We start from the raw sequence: 21,544 nt of genomic DNA, 5'->3' as shown, positions 1-21,544 counted from the left end.
ACTATGAGCCATTTTTTTTGTCTTAAAGATTCTTATTTTCTTGGGCAGAGAATCTCAATATTGCCAGATGTAATTAAGGAAACATAGGTTCGTAGGAAATTGTTCCTGATTGAAAAGCAGAGAGTTTTGGCCCATGGTGCTACCTTTCTATTGAGGTTTCCTAGCAAATGTGTCAGTAGGTTTCAAGGAGTTAATTACATTTTTTTTTATAATCCCATTTGTTTGGAGCATTTCCTTTAGAATATGTCTGCTGTTAGTTGAATGCTGTCATTTAAGTATTGTCTTGGCCGTAATGAGGAAAATAGGCCTTTCCTTATTGTTTAATTCTTAATCTCTCCCCCTTTATGCGATTTAAAATATAGTTTGTTGTTTTTTTGTGTCTTTAATGAACATTTATTTTTGTATTTTGAGCTCTTGCAGAATTGCTGTATGTTTCCTTAATCAAGATTCTTTCTTGAATGTAATTTCAAAATTAATACAGTTAAAAAAAAATGTGCTGCTTACTGCATCAGGAGCTAAATATTTTTTTAGTGCCTGTGTTAAGAAACTGTGTGCTGAATTTCAGCATACAGCTTTAACACAGAACTTATTATATTGTCCTCAGACTGCAAGCCCTCTAGGGAAGGGGAAATACCTACAGTACCCGAATGCAATCCGCTTTGAAGTGGCTGACCAATCACAAAACGCGGAATAAAAACAGACTACAGCATTAAAAATAAAATTAGATGGGTAAGATGACCTCTTGGAGTCCTTTCCAATTAATAAACAGCTTGAGCAGATACAGGGCTCACAGTGAAAAAGATTACAGTGTCTAAAAGGGGCACTTTGTTTTCTGGCCACTAATTTAAATGTAATATTTTGAAACATTTTTAAAGTAGTTATTGAGCACTTGGTAGCTGCACAATGATGCTTTCAAAATAAGCTGCAAATTGGCAATTCATAAACTGACCAATAGTTACTAAAGAGCACCCATTGTTTGGCCAGCAACTGCCAAAATCAGTCCCAGCTAGATTTCCTGTAAGTGTCAGAGGAAGCATCCAATGCAGAAAGACATAGAAGCCTCAATAAGAGTTGTTAACATCATAAAAAATAAAGGACCGTTTCCATACTGAATGTAGGCAATATGTTTAAATCAAAATATAGGACATCTCTTATAGTAAATGCTTTTGGCAGCCCTGATTGTGACTGACAGTGACTTGAACCCTATGAGGGTATTCAGCTGTCACAAACCTGGTTTTTAGATTACCAATGTGAACTGATGTGATATGTTTCATGAATGTTGGTATATAAAAATTCTAAATAAATAAATATTTAGTTCCACATTCAGTGTTGCATTTATTTGTTTTATATTGTCATGTTTTAACTATGTACGGGATGATGTAATCTACTGAGAATTGTAGATCAGCAAAAAAAGCATTAAATAAATAAGCCCACCATCTAACCTTATCCAGCTAACTTTACAGGTACATTCAATAGTGCAGTCTTACTAGCCAGTTAGAATTTAGCCAGATAAGTGCCCAAATATTTACTTAGCCATCTAATTTTAAGTTAGCCAGCTAAATGCTTTGAAATTGGACCTCATACAGTTTTTCTTTTATAAGTATTACAATAATCACTTCTAAAAAGAACTGAATATACTACATTTCAAAATAAAGGCACAATTATGAAGTGTTCCTTTCAATAACAATGGTCCCTGAATTCCAAGATTGCAATAAATGATGAAGTTAAAACTAAACCAACTGTACATGAATTAAAGAACTAGGATTCCCATAGAGTTTTCAAGGGGAAAAATGTAGTCTTGTTAGTCCTATGGAAAAAAAATGAATAAGTTGGAGTATCATGTTTCATAGTCTTCTAAGGATAACTACTAAGGCAAATAACTAGGAAAAGGACCACTTAAAACAGTCAATTTGATATACTGTATATAAACCAGCAATGTGAGGTAAAAGACATGAGCAGGTTGCAATGCTAACAATAATTATATTCCAGGCAAAAGCACTATAAAAATAACTTGTTCCCTGGCCAAAAATTCACAATTTTTTTTTCGCACATACATTACCTTGCACAATTACAGCTAACTGTTCTGCTGCAGATTTTCTCAAAACTAGATCAACAGTTTCTGAAGTAAGAATTTCATACAATTTCTTGACAGTTTCAGCCTAAAAAAGAAATACACCAAATCAATGCCTATAGCATAAGACCATATAAAAAATATCAGATAAATGGTGCTGTTAATTGTAACTCATTAAAAAACCATTCTATGAAAATTTGCAGAAAAATCATATTTATGAATACAGCAATTGACTATACATTTAATAACATTCTGGAATTAATTTTCAAAGGTGTTATGTGTGTAAAAGTTTCATATATCATAGCAATTTTCAAAAGTACATTTACATGTGTAACATCTTTTGAAAACTCAACCCTATGGAATGAATTTTCAAAGCAGTTTCGCACATAAAAGAACCTATTTTCTAAAGTGGTTTTACATATGTAAATCCTTTTGAAAATTACATCCAAAAAAATGAAATATGTCTATCTAAAGATCAAGAAAATTCATAAAAGAGCTATAGTCCCAAAATGCACATCTGAACACAAGTAGGACTGCTTTAGAAACAAAATACAGATTTAGGGCTGAATGGCTAGCAATAAGAAATACATGCTTTTCATTTTTTCTATTGAATATTCAACAATGTACTTAATGTGTATACTTTAACAAGATGGAGAAAATTTCCTTACCTTTAACTGGTGTTCTCTATTAACAGCAGTTTACTAGTCCCACAAATGAGTCATACCAAGTGGAAAAAAATTCAAGAAATTTTTGAACAAGACGAAGTTTTTGGTGCATTCAAAGGACTTGAATCAAACTGTGTACATACCTGACAACTAAAGGCTAAAAAGAAATAGTGTTTCCTTCTACATGTTGATGATAAGTTTGTGCTGCATTATTGGGATATTATAAACTTGTGCTGAGAGATATTGATGTGATTACATTTATACATTTAGCTGTCAGCTGCTGGGCTAGAGTTACAATATTGGTGGGTATTTTTGTGGAGTTTGGGATGGTGGGCAGGGTTAAAATATAGGAGAGTCAGCTTTCTGCTTTTTGATGTAGAGAATTACGGTCCACACAGGAATTATGATTGGCAACTGGAGACGAAGAAGAGAGCTTTTGCTTGCCATGGCGAGGTATTAGAAAATTCTTTACCTCAGTTCATTCAGCTTATCCTAGAATTTTTAAGTTTTGAAAGAACTGCAAAGTCTGGCCCTTTGCTAAAATATTTATCTGAGTGTGTTAGACTGTATGTGGTGCTTTCATTTATTAATATTTTTATTTCTGCTATTTTATTTTACTTATCTTTGCATTATTATGGGTTTTTGGGTTTTTTTTTTACATGCCAGCTGGACTGCCCTGGCTTCCAAACTATTGATGTTCCAGAAAGATTCTTCTGCATCCCAGCGCCTTTGCGCTATCAGCTCCTGACAGTAAGCTCCCCAAACATAGATGCTCACATTTATCATCAGTACTAGCCAGCCAGGGGTTCTTGGGAAATTCTCTTCCTTAGATAATCGGGCTGTAGCCATCACTGCAGTTGGAGGAGACCTCCCATTGGCAGGTGGAGCCAAATTGAATAGTCCAGAGACTACGGGTTCCACCAAGACAATAGGGAGCGCTGAAGAGGATGCATATGCACTCTGTCCCATGGTTCCACTTCCAGGGTTGCCACCATTAAACCAAGGACCTGCAGGAAGGACCGTAGAGTCGGAAGCAGAGTGTTCATCAATAGACACAGCTGTGCCATCAATTTCTGAATACGAGCTTCCTGTCGGAAAGCCTTGCCCTGCTTCATGTCTAACCGAACCCCCAAAGTATTCCAATGACTGAGCAGGCTGAAGACTGCTCTCAACCAGGTTCACCACCCAGCCGAGCTCCTGCAACAGGGAGATCAACTTGTGGGTCACCAGGTGGCTCCCTCCCAGCGACTTTTTTATTTATTTATTTATTTTTATTTATTTTATTTTATATACCGGCAACCGTTTGCACATCGTGCCGGTTTACAAGTAACTTATAAACAAGGAATATATAGGCGAGGCCTTTACAAAGAACAATATGTAACACAGTAACAAAGCAGATAACTGAATAACTTGGGGAGGGAGGGATAGAGACAAAGGGGGGGTGGGGGAGGGTGAGAACAGATACATAAGGATAAGATATGTACATGGACTTGGCTCGAATCAGCCAGTCGTCCAAATACGGATGTACTAAGATCCCATCCTGTCTCAATTCTGCCTCAACTACCACCATTACCTTGGAAAAAGTCCTGGGAGTGGTGACCAGACCAAAAGGCAGTGCCTGAAACTGATAATGGCATCCCAGAACTGCGAACTGCAGAAAGCATTGATGCTCTAGTCAAATGGGAATGTGAAAATAGGCTTTGGTCATATACAAAGAGGTCATAAATTCCGACTGCACGACCATTATCACCAAGCGCAAGGCCTCCATGCGAATATACATTACCTGCAGATGCCAGTTGACTCCTTTGAGATCCAGGATGGGATGAAAGGATCCCTCTATCTCGGGCACAACAAAAGTAATTGAATATCGCCCTGACGTGGGCAGTGGAATCACAGCCCTCAGACTGAAAAGCCTTGCAAACATATCCTCCACTGCCTGCTTCTTTTTCAGGGAGTGACAGGGAGAGACCATGAACATGTGCCAAGGAATACTGTGAAACTCCAGCGCATATCCTTCTCATATCACTTCCAGGACCCATTGATACGATGTGATCTCGACCCACCTCTGATAGAGGGTGGGTCAGCAAACTTTCATTGAGAGGCTCGAGAGGATCCACTACTTGAGCCCACACCCCTTCTGGGCTGTCTGGGACAAAAGGACTGAGACCTACCAAAAGGTCAAGTCTTCTGAAAGGTTGCTCCTCTATAGGGTCAAAAACGCTTCGATCCCCAAGCATGACCTCTAATGCCAAAGGAGTGTGGCATCTGCTTCTTATCCTCTGGTAACCAAGGACCCAGTGATTTGTGCAACTTACCGTATTTTTCGCTCCATGAGACGCACCTGACCGTAAGACGCACCTAGGATTCAGAGTGGGAAAATTTAAAAAAAAAAATGGTGTGCTAAACCGGCTCTGTTCCTGGGCATCTGTGCGTCTTATGGAGCAAATTAGGGGACTGCATAAAATGTTTTTTTTGTCCCCATTCCAACCCTTTAAATTTAATTAACTACAATCCCCACCCTCCCGACCCCCCCCCCCCCAAGACTTGCCAAAAGTCCCTGGTGGTCCAGCAGGGGTCCGGTAGCAATCTCCTGCACTCGGGCCATCGGCTGCCAGTATTCAAAATGGCGCCGATAGCCTTTGCCCTTACTATGTCACAGGGACTACTGGTGCCATTGGTCGGCCCATGTCACATGGTAGGAGCACAAGATGTTGCTCCTACCATGTGACAGGGGCCGACCAATATATATACACACACCCCTGTGAAGTTAGTTTGCTCCGATTCCATCTGCTGGTAGAGGTACATAACCCACTTGATTCTGGATTCATCTGACTGGACGCTAAGAAATCCAATTACAACATAATCCAACACAATCTACAGTAGTTTTCAAACTTTTTTTTTCAGGATCCAATGAAAGAAAACAAATGTTTATCAGGATCCAATGGAAGAAAAACACTTAGAGGTCCATATTAAAAAAAAAATTGGTGAGTAGCAGTTATCCAGAAAACTATACCCAGGTAATTTTGTCCAGAAATTCAGCAGCACTTATCCAGGTAAAATTGCCACTGAATATATTCTAATAAAATTAACTGGATAATTATACCACTCACTGAGCTTTTGAATATGGACAATGAGTGGTGCTGGATTGTCCCTTCCCTCCCACACTTTAATATTTAAAATAATGTAGCAGGATCCCCTTTCTTACTGCCGAAAATAAAACTGTAACAGGCATGTCCATCTCATGCCCTATCAATGAAAGGACTAATCCCTGTTCAGAACTCACTGATCGGGAAGGGACTAATTACCATTGGTACCGAGTTCTGAATGGGGACTGGTCTATTCACTTCGATATGCAATGAATGAATGAATACAAAGTGCTGATACCTATCAGCTGTACCAGCACTTAATATTCAACGGAGCTGGAGAAGGTGGAACCCTTTCCTCCTCCTACTCTGCTTCATGGAGGGGTAGGAAAATATTTTTGTTGGAGGAGCTGTGCTTCAAGGCTCGGCTACTACTTACGTTGGAGAGGAAGTGGGGATCCCACATATCTACTAGAATTTTATCTTGGAATAGGAGGGATGCCGTATCCAGCACTGCTCTTACTACTTTCTTTTTTTTGTTTATTATCTTGAAGAGTAGTAGTGAGAGTGATCAGGGCCTGTCTTGGTTATCCAGATAAGTTTAGGTCATATATTTGGCTGATCTGAGTTACCCAGAAAACTTTATCCAGCCAGTGTTGAAAATCTGTGCTGACTGGATAATGTTTAGCCAAGCCTCTGGAACACCTCCAACACCATCTCTTTTTATCCAACTGCATTTTGTAAAGGTAATTTAGCCATAAAGCAGAAGAAAATATCCAAATTTCAGGTTTTGTCCTCTAACAGCAAAAGTTAGCCAAACATATCATTTGAATATTGATCTCTTACAGGCTAATTTACTAAGCTTTTTTTTCCTCAGACACAAAAGATCGAAAAAGCCTTAGTAAATCAGGCCCATAATCCCATGACCCAAAACATAATATTTTATGATTAGGGTTTTCATAATACATATAATTAATTGCTAGCTATAACTACTTCACATCAAATAAATAAAATGTGGACATAAAATGGATAATTTTCAAAGGGACATCAGCGGATAAAAAGGAAAATTGGTCCTTACGTGCTAATTTTCGTTCCTGTAGTACCAAGGATGAGTCCAGACTGCTGGGTTGTCTCTCTCTTCCAGCAGAGGGAATCAGAGAAAAAAGCTGAAAGGCACCCCCTCTTAACTTGGTATGCCACCTGCGATCCTTCAATATTATCCATACCATAGCAGAATAAAAAATTAGAGGATAAAAAACCCCCAAACGTAATAACTAATGGCTACATCAATTCGCTAAGCCAAAAAAACGTATAAACGCATAACTTATGTACAAGGAAGACACCTTTCTAGGCCACGCAAATGGCTATCACTGTAAAGAATTCTGCAGAGTGAAATCACTATAAGTAGCGGACTCTCCAAGCTCCATGGGCAGGTGTCTGGACTGATCCTTGGTACTACAGGAACGAAAATTAGCAGGTAAGTACCAATTTTCCTTTCCCTGTACGTACCAGGATCAGTCCAGACCACTGGGATGTACCCAAGCTGCCCTAAATGGGGTGGGTCCTGGAGAGCCCCGCTCAAAGCACGCTGCTGCCAAAGCAGTCGACATCCGGATCCCGGACGTCCACACGGTAATGCTTAGCAAAGGTATGCAACGATTTCCAAGTGGCTGCTCTACAAATCTCCTGTGGCGAGAAACTGACTCTCCGCTCAAGAAGCCGCTGAGATCTGGTGGAATGCGCCTTCAAACCTTCTGGTATTGCGCGGCCGAGACAGATATAAGTGGAGGAAATGGCCTCCTTCAACCACCTAGCAACAGTAGCTTTGGATGCCTTCTTAGGGCCACTCCATAAGACAAACAAATGATCAGACAACCGAAAAGTGTTGGTCACCTCCAGATAGCAAAGGAGAACCCTCTGCACATCCAATTTATGCAGATCCCGATACGTAGAGGAACCACAATCCAAATTCGGGAAAGCAGGCAACTCCACCGTCTGATTCAAATGAAATCCTGACACCACCTTTGGCAGGAACGAGGGCATCGTCCGGAGAGATACCCCCGAATCTGAAATACGGAGATATGGCTCCTGACACGACAAAGCCTGAAGCTCCGAGACCCGCCTTGCCGAGGTGATCGCCACTAGGAAAACTATCTTGAGAGTCAGGTCCTTCACCGTGGCCCACTTGAGAGGCTTAAAGGGAAGACCACATAATCCACAGAGAACCAAATTTAAACTCCATGAAGGACATACCTTCCTAACCGGAGGATTCAAATGTTCAGCTGCCTTCAAAAAACGGGACACATCCGGATGAGCTGCCAGTAAAATACCGTCAACCTTTCCCTGCAGACAGCCTAGGGCCGCGACCTGTACTCTGAAAGAACTGCAAGCCAATCCTTTCTTCAGGCCATCCTGTAAGAAGACTAGAATATTACCACCGAGGCCCAACGCGAGGACAAATTCAACCTGCGGCACCAAGAGTCGAAAACTTTCCAGACTCGAACATAGGCACGTGAGGTGGACGATTTTCGTGCTTGCAGGAGGGTAGAGATAACTGAATCAGAATACCCCCTCTTTCTCAACTGTCTCCTCTCATAAGTCAGGCCGCTAGACAGAAGCGATTCGCGCGATCGAAAAATACTGGACCTTGCCGAAGAAGATTCGGAAGATGGTTGAGACACACCGGACCGTCAATCGCCAAGTTGACCAGATCTGCAAACCACGGCCTTCATGGCCATTCCGGAGCTACGAGGATGACTGACCCTAAGTGGGCTTCTATCCGACACAAGACCTTGCCCACCAGTGGCCAGGAGGGAAAAAAGTACAGCAGCACATCGCGAGGCCACGGAAGGACTAGCCATCGACCCCCTCCGATCCGTGTTCCCTCCAGCAACTGAAAATCCGAGCAGGGGGGCGGGCCTGCGAAAGCTGGCAGCCATCGCACCACTGTGGTGTGCTGGCTGCCGGTTTTCACACTGATTAACTACACCATAAAAGGTGTAGTAATTCGGCAATAAGGGTCCTTACCTTTCGCCGCCAGCGATGTGTCCATAGTGTTGGCCCCGGTGCCGCCCCGACCCCACCCTATTTAGTGATCACATGTGATCGCTTTTGAAAATGACCCCCTTAATGAGCAATAAATTATGGGTTTCTGGTGAACATTAATATAAATAAAGTATGTATATAAATCCAAATCCCATCTCAACTCTGCCATCATAATGCCTCTGTATCGCTCCATGGTGAGACCACACCTTGAATACTGTGTACAATTCTGGTGGCCACATCTCAAAAAAGATATAGTTGCGATGGAGAAGGTACAGAGAAGGGCAACCAAAATGATAAAGGGGATGGAACAGCTCCCCTATGAGGAAAGGCTGAAGAGGTTAGGGCTGTTCAGCTTGGATAAGAGACGGCTGAGAGGGGATATAATAGAGGTCTTTAAGATCATGAGAGGTCTTGAACGAGTAGATGTGACTCGGTTATTTACACTTTCGAATAATAGAAGGACTAGGGGGCATTCCATGAAGTTAGCAAGTAGCACATTTAAGACTAATCGGAGAAAATCTTTTTTCACTCAACGCACAATAAAGCTCTGGAATTTGTTGCCAGAGGATGTGGTTACTGCAGTTAGTGTAGTTGGGTTCAAAAAAGGTTTGGATAAGTTCTTGGAGAAGTCCATTAATGGCTATTAATCAATTATACTTAGGGAATAGCCACTGCGCTGGCAGCCCTTTGCCCTTACCATGTGACAAGGGCTACTGGTGCCATTGGCTGGCCCCTGTCACATAGTAGGAGCAATGACAAAAAATAATCAGGTTTTTTAACATATAATAGGTTAGGTTGATTGGTCCTAACCCAGCTTGGAAATCTGGATCAAAAGATGAAAGCCCTGCCCCCATATCAGATTTGTTTTTCTGTCCTCCTGCTCTTTTTTTTTTTTTATTCACAGTGCCAACTCTCTTTTCTACTTCCCTTCACTCACCCTCTCACCCCTTTAGCCCCACTGCTCACTTACACCCCTCCAGTCCCCACTACTCACTCACTTTCCCAAGTAACAACTACTCATTCTTTCATATACCTCCCTCCAACTATTCCTACTATTTCCAGTGCTCCTGCAACCTACAACAACCTGCAGCTCTCAATTACTTTGAGCCATGTGGTGCCTCTACTTACATGCTTCTTAGTGATCCTCAGGAAAACAGCATAGGAGTATGGGTACTGCACAGCTCAAACTTTCTAACAGCTGTGCAGTGCCAGGCGTCTGCAGTAGAAAGCTGTAGCACATGTAGAGCTCTCTCCCATTGCCTGCAGAACAACTTCACAGTAGGAATCAGTAGGGGATGAGATAGGTGTCATGATCCAGTCATTAGCATGCCACAACCCACTACTGTGTCATGAGCTCACGTTTGAAAATCACTGAAGTACAGCACCCTTGGAACAGGACAAGTCAGTATGCAAACCCCAATCTTTTCACAAAATGGCATCTTAACAGACATCTCAATGGAGCTATATAGTCTATAATGAGTTACACAAATATCTGGGGATAAGCTATAAATGTATTTTTACCTTAAAAAATGATTTTTCTGAGTTATCAAACTTCAGCTCCATCGGCTTTTCCACCATAAACATGTTAACGGCACTGGATAAAACACTTCCTTGTAATGGTGGGCGCTTTAGGCTGGGTTCTTCCTCGCACATCAGATGAAACGTTATATGCTTCAAAGCTACAGAACGAACACTAAAAGAAAACAAAGTCGTCATACTGGGAGATTTCTACATGTAGAAAACCTTGAATACTCTTCATATTGGTGTTATTTCCTTACAGAAACAAGTTTTCAGTCTACAGTGGTGAATATCAAAATGCATCTAATCTGACACAAACATGAATACCATGGGACCTATGCACTAAAGATCTGAGAGTTATGCACTAAAGCTCTAGAATGAATGTAAACCAGGGTCAGAAGACATTAGAAATTACATGCTAAAATTAGTACCTACCCATAAGTAATTGAAGTAATATTATATCAGGTTTTAGCAGGCACAAGGAAAATATTGTGGTATGCTCTCTTGCATCTACTATTTAGTGTGTACCTAAAGCCTAATTTTTAATACCTGCCTTGAACCAAATTTTTATTTTAGTATATTTATTGAGAAATTTCAACAAACAGGTATGTAACAAAGTAGTACATAACAGAAACAGGATCAGATACATTGGTGTACCCTTTTCAATATCGGTATACCAAGCATGTACCATACCCCTTTCCAACCTTAATACCAACCCCCCCACCCCACCCCACCCCCATTATCCCGCCAAAGTGTTATCCACAGAAAAGGCAATCAGTAGTCATCAAGTATTACACTTCTAGCCCTATGGGACAAAGGTTATAAATAGGGTTCCCAAACACGCAAGAAGATCCTACATTTCCTACTCAGATCGACTTTATCAATATACTTTTCATTCAGATACATAATATGAATTTGATTCCTCCAATGTGTTAAAGTAGGGGAAACGTCCCTCACCCAATGTTGCAATATAGCTTTCTTTGTCAACAGCAAAACCTTCCTAATCTATAATATCTAAGGAATCTTTTACCCAACTCCACCCTCCACAAGTTATCAAAAAGCATCAGATCAGTTTGGAAGGGAAGGAATATACCAGTAACCTGAAATATGATATGACCCACCATCTACCAAAAACGGTGTATCTTTGGACAACTCCAGAATTGGTGCCCTAAGGCACCAACCGAACAAGAATATTTGCTGCATAGCTCAGAATCTGTAACAGACAAGCAAAATGGTTTCTGCTGAGACCAAAAATAGAGCATTACAAATTTGTACTGCATTTCCTCTAAATCCACATTGCAAGTGGCAGATTTTATTCTCTTAAAACAAAAAATGCAAATTGTGAAATCTAATGCCAATTCCGTTTTCCAAGTAGCAAGCATTGAACCAAAATCAATTCTAGGTTTCAGATCTAGCAATTGGTGATAGACGTATGAAACTGAGTGACAAGCAGGGTCTTCTATGTCAAACATATCTGACAAGAGGGCTCGATTTTGAACCCCCCCAATCTGATACCTTCAGAGAACAAATATAACTTCTAGCTTGTAAATAAACAATGTAATGTTTGTTCTCAAAATCGTATTCTATCTTCATTTCCAGAAAGGATTTTAGCCCACCCTCCTCAGTTAAAAATTGAGATATCACTTTTAGGCCCTTTTCTGCCCAACTAGAAAAACCTCTATAGTAGGTAACACGTCAGAGGCAAGAATTGAAAGAGGTTACTTCACAACTGCAGAGAGGACCAAGGATACCTCCAGGAGAGGAGCAGAGGAATAACTAAAGAGCTGTCCCTAAGAAATAGTGGTATCAACATCCATGAAGAATACACATAAGAACATAAGAATTGCCATACTGGGTCAGACTATGGGCCCATCAAGCCCAGTATCCTGTTTCCTACAGTGGCCAATCCAAGTCACAAGTACCTGGCAAATACCCAAACATTAAATAAATCTCAAGCTACTATTGCTTAATAATTAATAACAGTTTATGGATTTGTTCTCTAGGAAAATTAGCTCAAGAAAAAACCTCCCTCTCCCATACTATAGGAGCATAAAAATCGGTGCCCAACAACCAGTCTGCCATGTGACCTAAATTACACACCACATTGTAAAGTTTTAAATCAGCTAATCCCAAGCCCCCATGGCCCCATTTTCGCAGCAACTTGGCCCACGTCACCCTCGGTCTTTTATTCTTCCACAAATAAGATTGTATGGAACGTTCTATCTGTTTAAGGCTCTGACTAGCCAAACAAGGAACAGTTTGAAACATATATAGCCATTTGGGTAAAATGATTATCTGAAAAAGATTTACTTTAACCAACAGAGATAAGGGGAAATATTTCCATGTTTTTAACAAACTGTCCATGGAAGAAAACACCCTCTGAAAATTCACCAGATGGATCTGTGCTGGATCCCTAGGAAATGTAAAACCCAATTAAGTGAAAGAGTAATGCACCCAGTGCATAGGAAAAGTCCCTTCCCAAGAGGTACGCATTTCATCAGTTGTTGTTAATACCTCACATTTATCTAGATTAAATTTAAATCCCGCCAACTGCCTGTAACCATTCAACTCAGCTAAGAGGGCTGGAACCGACTGTTGTGGATTAGCAATGTGTAAAAAGATATTGGCAGCAAAAACAGACATTTTGAAAAAATCTGGCCCTTGCCTCCCAATAGGAATCCCATGAATGTTTCCATTGTCACGAATCCTTTGGAGCTGGGGCTCCAAGGAAAGAATAAACAACAAGGGAGAAAGGGGACAGCCCGGCCAAGTCCCCTGGCTCAAAAAAAAATTCCTGGGATGTACAACCATTAACCATGATAGAAGCTCGAGGGGCATTACAACATAGTGCTCTCACCACTTGTACAAAATAGCCCAAGATCCCAAAGGCTTCCAGAGCCTGCCACACAGTCCCACTCCAGCCTATCAAATGCCTTCTCTCCATCTAATCTAAGCAGCAGAGAAGGGATCTGACGCTGTTTACTACTCACCAAGGAGACAATTTTGTGAATGTTCATTACAGTAGAACGACCCTTCATAAAAACCAACTTGGTCTTTCCCTATCATATGCAGTAAGAGCCTAGTTAAACAATTGGCCATAATTTTGGCCAAGAGCTTAACATCAAATTCAATAAAGAAATGGGATGATAAGAAGATGGAAACAAGCGGTCCTTCCCTGCCTTAGGGAGCACTATTCGGCAGGAATGGGAAGCTTTGCAGATCAGTAAGTTGTGTATGCATCTGTCCCAATGGTTCACCAATTTGGATACCAGCAGTTTATAAAATTTTGCAGGCAGACCATCGGGTCCCAGCACCTTTAACAATTTGGATGCCCTTATTTCCTGCACAATCTCCTGGAACTGTATCGGCTGATTGAGCAAACCTAACTGCTCTTCTGTAACTCGAGGCAAACGTACAGAACAAAGGTATTGAGCAATAACCCCCTGGGACCACAGGTGTGCTGTTCAGCTTGGAGAAGACACGGCTGAGGGGGGATATGATAGAGGTCTTTAAGATCATGAGAGGTCTTGAACGAGTAGATGTGAATCGGTTATTTACACTTTTGAATAATAGAAGGACTAGGGGGCATTCCATGAAGTTAGCAAGTAGCACATTTAAGAAACTCGGAGAAAATTCTTTTTCACTCAATGCACAATAAAGCTCTGGAATTTGTTTCCAGAGGATGTTGTTAGTGCAGTTAGTGTAGCTGGGTTCAAAAAAGGTTTGGATAAGTTCTCGGAGGAGAAGTCCATTAACAGATATTAATCAAATTTACTTAGGGAATAGCCACTCCTATTAATTGCATCAGTGGCATGGGATCTTCTTAGAGTTTGGGTAATTGCCAGGTTCTTGTGGCTTGGTTTGGCCTCTGTTGGAAATAGGATGCTGGGCTTGATGGACCCTTGGTCTGACCCAGCATGGCAATTTCTTATATTCTTATATAACTCCCGATAATATTCCTGAAAAACACTGGCAATATCTTTATTAGCGTTTACCAACCTGCTAGTTGCATTTTTCATTGAGATTATATATTTACCTCCCATCCAAAGTCTAGTGACGATTGCTAAAAGCCTTCCCACCTTATTACCATGTTGAAAAAAACTTCCCCCTGTAATAAGCCAAGTCTTTCCATGCCCTCTTGTAACAAATTGTTGAATGTGACCTGTGTTTCAAATAATTTTTTCCAAGTTCCTGAACTCGGGCTCTGATTGTAGTTCTCTTTTTCTCAGTACAGTTGCTTTTTCTAGGGCCAATATCTCTGATGTTAAAGCCTTGTGTTGTGCTACCACATAGGAAATTATATAGCCTCTCATATCCGCTTTTGCGGTTTCCCAGAACAAAATTGGGGAGGCCTAATGTTCCCGGTTATGAAATTCATATTCCTTCCATTTCTTAATTAAGTATTCTCTGAAGGCTAGATCTCTGTATAAAAATTTTGGAAAGCACCAGGGCAAACCCATGTCAGAGAGATGAAAGCCGGCTAAGTCGAACCAAACAGCTGCATGATCCAAAATTATCAAGAGACCTATGTGAGAATTTAAGATCTTGGAAAAGGTCTCCCTGTCTGTGAGAAGACAATCAATTCGAGATTGTGTACCATGGGCCCTCGAGATATGGATATATTCCTAACTAAAGGATGAAGGGACCTACAAGTGTATACTAGATCTATAGTGTTACATAGATGCGCCACCCCTTTGGCCACCCTTCCAGACAGAGGCAGCTCTTGGCGTCGAATGGTCAAATTGACAATCTAAAACACAATTTAGATCCCCTCCAGCCACCATTGGGATATTCAGATAGGGTGACAAAAGCTGGACCATTGTAACAAAAAACTCATGGTCATAAGCCTTTCCATAATTATTCACCTCAGCCATTTTCTTATCCGCATCATGAGTACACTAACCAACTTTAGGACTTCATAGTCCTCCCCTACTCAATTTTCCCTGTTCTTCACCCATGTTATACAGACCCAATTCTCTATTTTGCTTCACCCAACATTATGTATTCCAGAATATGTTATTCCAGATTATTTCTTCCCTGTTCATTGTTTTTTTACCCAGGTTATCCAAGTTATTTCTACCCTGTTCATTGTAAAACAAGACTCAGTCTCTGTTAATGTCGCTAGTTGTAATGTAAACAGAAGTGATAATTAATCTTGTTAATTGAACCTCGGTATATAAAAGTTATAAATAAATAAATAAATAAATTATTAGGGGTATATATATTACATAAGATCGGTTTCCCATATAAGCGACCTTCTACTATAATATACCTTCCTGCCACATTGGACACCACTTTAGTGTCCTGAAAAGGGAATATTTACCCATGAGGACTGCCACCCCTCCCTTTTTGGCATCCGCTTGAGAAGAATAAATGGTGCCAACCCATTGCCTGCGTAGTTTTGCATGCTCCGCTGATTCTAAATGTGTTTCCTGTAACACAGCGACATATTCTCCCCATCGTTGCAAAGCCTGCAGCACTTTATATCGCTTTACTACAGGGGCCAATACCTCCTACTTTCCAAGTAACACATCAGAAACAAGAAATCATCCTGCACCATCCAATGTGTCTCCCAATGAAAAAAGGATCACAAAACATCATACAAACTGATTAGGACCCCCCAGTCTAGGCCCTAAAACCAGTAGATATTGCCCACATTTTAGCCATGAATAGATCTCTCCATCTGTCATCAAAAGGATAACACCATGAAAACTCAAAAATTGCAGTTAACCCCTTCCCTATCCCCTCCCACCCCCCACCCCCCTCCCCCCATACTATCCAAACTATCCAACCCCACAACAGAAAAATAACTTGAAATACAAGCTCAACTATGAGCAAAAGAGGGTACATGTAAAATTTGTGAAGGGGCCCCACTCCCTGATAGAATTAGAATAGCCCCCAAACCTCTCACATTTCCTGAACACGAGCAATTCTCCATTCTGGGGTCCTAAATTCTGAGTCAGTCAACAAATCTTGAGCAAAAGAAAATGTTCATGCCATGAAACGCCGAGTAAAGAACCAAAACCTCACAGGAGTTAAGGCCATTCAGACTGGTTGCACTGCACTATGTCCTGCAGAATCAGAGGTCTGTGCATCTCTCTCAGGTTGTTGGTTCTCCATAACGCCCAGTCTAGACTGGAAAAACTCTTGCGCCACAATGGCCGAATCACACGTATGTGTTGTGTTCTGATAGGTCATCCTGAGCTTTGCAGGATACTGAAGGACAAAATGAATCTGATGCTGCACCAGATCCGATAACACCTTTGCAAAACACTTTTGCTTTGCTGACACCGCCACCGAGTAGTCAACAAAAATTAAGACATGGTGACCTTCATATTCTAGGGTTCTAGTCTGTCGGTATTACCGCAAGATCTCGTCTTTGTGGTGGAAATTTAAAAATTTTGCAACAACAGGTCGGGGCATCTCCCGATTACCAGTTCGCACACCCAAACGGTGTACTCTCTCAATTCAAAGGGCTCCCAATGCATCAAAGAAAGCAAAAGCCACTGCTTCACTGGGTTGGTTTTTTTTTTGTTTGTTTGTTTGTTTTAAAGAAACAGGACCAAAAGAAAAGGGGAAAAAACTACTTCCCTGCTTCTGGAGGCCAAATGCTGAGCAGCCAAGCACACCAAGGGTGAGAAGGGTCTGGAGGGGAAGAGGAAACCAGGCCCCCTGATTATCTACCCCACCCTGCCAAGAAGGGCAGAATTCGGACAGGGGTCTCCAACCCCCCCTTGCTCCACCAGAGGGATGGCCTTCGATGGAACCAAACACCTCGGGGAGCCAAATCCTCTTCTTACTCTAATCCTTTTTTTTTTGGTTTACAATTCCAGACTGCATGTTTGCACCTCTACCATCTGCTGGAGACAGGGAAATACTGAGGGACTGCAGGTGGCACTCTCGGTTAAGTAGCAGTGCCTCAAAGTTTGGTTCTCTGCCTCCATCTGCTGTTAAGGGATGCATAAACCCACTTATCTGGACTGATCTGTGGTGCGAACAGGAACTCACCAGTTCATCTGTACTGTACTGTTAAAACTGTTTCTGTAAATTCAATGGGGACAACGATGGCATTATGATCCAGTCTTTTGGTAAGGCATTGCTCCAGTGGTATCAGATCACTTGCTGCCTTCCTACAAAAAATTTGGACCTTAACAGACTTTTTATGGATGTGCCTTTTCATATCAAGATATCTACGTTTGATATTTCTGTGGGTTACTTCAAGGCTAGTGCATCTGCTGCTGCTTTTAGCACCATTGATTTTTCTAGTATTAACTCCTGAGCCTTACTGTTTTCAGGTTTATGAAGAACGTGCATTGGACTGGTAATGTAATAGACTCTGTAACACCTATTCCAGCCTTCCAGTCTGATTCTTCCTCCTGTTCTTCAATGTTTTCCTCCTCCTCCTCCACTTTCAGCAGATCCTCCTTACTCTCTGGCTGCTCCTGATACATCTATGTTGCTGTTAGTTCTTTTTGTTGGCCTCTGTTATTTAGGCCACTTCTTTTATTTGGCATCAGTAGTTCTCCAGATTTTCCTCGCAACACCAACCAACAGAAACATGTGCCAGACTTATTTTCACATACTTTTGAATGGAGGAGGTGATATCAAGAGGAAAAACACACTAAGCATGCTTAATTCAGCATACACGTGTTATTTAGCAATCAACTAATACCATTTTTTAATTACTGTGGATTCTAATAGCATTAACTCATTATTATAATTTTTAACAAATATATGCTAAAATTTAATGCACTGCATGTTACATGGCATTTTAGCATGCATATTCTTTATAATGATGAGCATGCTAGAAATATTTTAAAAAACTTTTACTGCATAAGACTTAATACAGAGGTTCACTCACGACTGCTTTTTAGCCAATAGAAGTCGTAGGGCTGCCCTTAGTCTCGTTACTCTGGGAAGATTGCCATCTCCTAAGTCGGACACGGTCTCAATCAGAGATAGGATGCAGTTGCCTAAAGGCTCGTCTGTATCTGCATAGCCCTGAAATTTTTTTTTTAAAAAGAAACATTATGATTATGAACAAATCATACAACAATCAAAGCAACTACTTCTGAGATAGAAAAACAATATTAAAATACAAATATAAATATACAAATCTAATCTATATAAATAAAAATGTAAATGTTCGTTTGTTCAAAATCTTAAATCTCCGAAAGTTCTTCACCGATTGCTTTGAAATTTTGACACAACGTTGCATTCAAATACGCGCGTGTTTTTATATACCTATATTATATAGATGTCACACCTGTGACAGGTAAAAACCATGTTTTTTGGGAAAAACAGCGCCATCTGTTGGACGTAAAAGCAACACACTATCTACAATATAAATAGGCTCTGACCGACGGACCACAAATGCGCAGTAGAGAGAGCTCTACCGTGCATGTGCAGACCATAGAGCTCTGCGCTACATGCTGGGTGTCACAGAGGGGAGGAGGAAAGGGCAGAGGAGTCGCCGCTCCGAGAAACGGCTCAGCCCGTTCCTCCGCCGCTGAGGAAGGGGGGAGGGAGTAGGGACTGTCGGACAGTTACACACAGGAGGAGGAAAGGGTAAAAGAGTCGTCGAACCAGTCCGTCCACCGCCAGGGAAAAGGGGGAGGGAGTTGGGACGGCCGGAGCAGAACTAATTGTGAAATTAAACCAGACTGAGCCACGGCAACGCGTGGCCGGGTACAGCTAGTATTTTATAAAAAGAAAAACAGAATATACTTACAAGGGCACTTTATCAATTTGTTAGTCTGAAATGCTTATGAATAGATATGTCTGGCTCAGGAACTGCATGCTGAAGAATTAACTGCAGTTTCTTATAATTCTATCCAACATCAGCTAGTGAATAACTTCTTTTCCCACAAGTCAAACTACAGAGCTAACAATTTATTTATTTAATTTTGATTGGACAATACTCATACAGAAATACATGGTCATTATTTAAAGAACAAGTTTATGTTTGCCTTTATGATTAGTTTTGTCTGTTTTTATTATGAAAGGAAATAGCATGACAGTCACTTCTAGTCTAAAGAGAGTAATTTTGTAACATCATAAATAACTTATGTGGCAAATATATTTATAAGTTACCAATTTTCAACAAGGAGAATAGGCACGTTCATTTTGAAAATTACCCCATCAAAATTCCCTGCATTATTTACACCTGCTATCCAGAGCAATTAAGTTTCACATGTAAAGAATTTACACATTTAAAACCAGGTTTTACACATGTAAATGCACTGTACATGCATAAGTGGGCTTTTGAGATTTGCTACGATAAATGCCATTGAATTGTCAACAAATTTTAAGCATGTAAGTGCGCTTTAAGCGCATAAATGGCCTTTAGAAAATTGCTATGATATATGCTACTTTTACATGTAAATCCTTTTAAAAATAGCCCCCATACTTTTTAAAATCAAAACGTATGCACAAAACTGAAAACACAGCAACCCCACCTCCAGGAACACCTCCATACAATCCAGAAAAACATACGCATGGACATGACATATGAATGTAAGTTTATCTGGGGAGGCAGTTTTATTAAACTCCATTTCTGTGCGTAACATGGAGTTTTATGCATGAACATACATTTGAAAGTTAACCCTCAAAATGCCAGGAATGTGCTGAGCATCCACCTTTCAAAACAAACTTGACAAACAGTCTTTGTTTAGAGAAAGCAGATTGGCTTGACACATTATTTCCAAGCATCCTTTGAGTAGATTTACTTAGAAATGGGGAAAAAAAAAAGGTCTTATGGTATGAACCTTTGTTTCAAATACCTGCAATGCAACACATTCTAAAATCAAATGAAGACCCCAAAGATGAATGTCCTCGCTGCATAATGTAGCAACAAAAATATAGTGACAAAGATGACAGTTTGCATAATTTTCACTCCCGACCAATTTATTTCAAAACACATCACAAGGTATCAGATGAACCCTACACTCCTAAGAACCACACATGGAGGCAGGATACCAAAGGATTCACAATACAGTAGAATTTCCAAGAAATATGCTATGTAACAGAAAGAATATACTAAACTCAAATATAAAGTGTCCGTGAATATTTTCTTTACGCCGTGATATATTCAATACTTGGGAGCAATAACTCTCCTATGATACTATAAAAAACTTATAATGATAGAATTTACTAACAACAAAATTTTAAAGGTAGAAGTGGAATGTTTCATAAATTTATTAAGGCATTACTGGATTGTAATGCCTTTCAGTTGTTTTAATCATGAACTTTCCACCTCCAACCTTTTTTTTATAATTTTGTTAAATTTATGAATGCGCTGTGAAATCTCTTGGAGATTAATTACTGGGGTTGCATGTCTAAGTTGAATTTATAATACCGACTTATATAAGAAACATTTCAAAAAAGTCCACCCGACAAGGCCTTGTTTCTGACCGAACTCGGTCTTTCTTCAGGGGATGTAAACGGACTTAGCAAATAGTCGGAATTACTTATCTGAAGATGGTTTACTGCCGACTCTCGCTGGTGATTGAACTGCTCCTATAGTATCCGTGTGATGGCTTTCTCGAATCAACTTGATTTCAGATATTATATAGCCTGGTGAGCTCTTGAGTCCAAAACTTTAAACGGATACAGGGCTTGCAAACATCAGCAGGATGCAACGCTAATCTCCACTCTATTAACTGTTCATCTAAATTTTTGCGAGCTGGTCATCGCTTCGCTGTTCTTCCGTGAAAAACGCTGTATTTCGCTCTCGGTAACGTTCTGAGTTTGCTGAAAGTTTTTTAAAGGGCTTCAAAACCACACCCTATTCCTCTGATTGACCAATGACAATTGAAACGTAAAAAAACGTTATGACGTATCTCCGTTCAGATCAAAGTGCTCCACTCCAGCTCTTCGTTAAGTCCCTGTGGTGATTGTGTCTTTAAGGTGAATATCCAAAAAGCTTCTCTGCGATTTAACATCGTTACTCGATCCCCCCCTCTGGGTGATGCTTGAACTTGATCGATTATAGTCCATTGAAGATCTTTAAATGAATGGTGTAACTGCAGACAATGTGTTACTATGGGAGCTTTAACATTCTCTGTTGTTATTCGGGACTTATGTTCATTTAATCTGAGACGTATACATCTGGTTGTTCTACCTATGTATACCAGGGAACATGGACAGATAATGGCATATAC

General features: G+C 40.5%; 1 protein-coding gene across 4 annotated transcripts in view; it reads right to left on the bottom strand.

Annotated features, from left to right (window-relative positions):
* RTTN (rotatin) overlaps window positions 1–21,544 on the bottom strand; it is a 685,521-nt gene that overhangs the window by 481,350 nt on the left and 182,627 nt on the right. For all 4 annotated transcript variants that reach the window (XM_029590900.1, XM_029590899.1, XM_029590897.1 and 1 more), the window contains exons 17-19: window positions 18,244–18,383; window positions 10,386–10,557; window positions 2,060–2,159 (exon numbers count right to left, since the gene is read on the bottom strand). In XM_029590900.1, the coding sequence (XP_029446760.1) occupies window positions 2,060–2,159; window positions 10,386–10,557; window positions 18,244–18,383 (412 nt within the window). The remainder of the gene's footprint in view (window positions 1–2,059; window positions 2,160–10,385; window positions 10,558–18,243; window positions 18,384–21,544) is intronic.

The sequence above is a fragment of the Rhinatrema bivittatum genome, chromosome 2, assembly GCF_901001135.1.
Source record: "Rhinatrema bivittatum chromosome 2, aRhiBiv1.1, whole genome shotgun sequence".
Classification (NCBI taxonomy): domain Eukaryota; kingdom Metazoa; phylum Chordata; class Amphibia; order Gymnophiona; family Rhinatrematidae; genus Rhinatrema; species Rhinatrema bivittatum.
The sequence above is the reverse complement of the archived record's forward strand: the minus strand, read 5'-3'. Positions and strand labels throughout refer to the sequence as shown.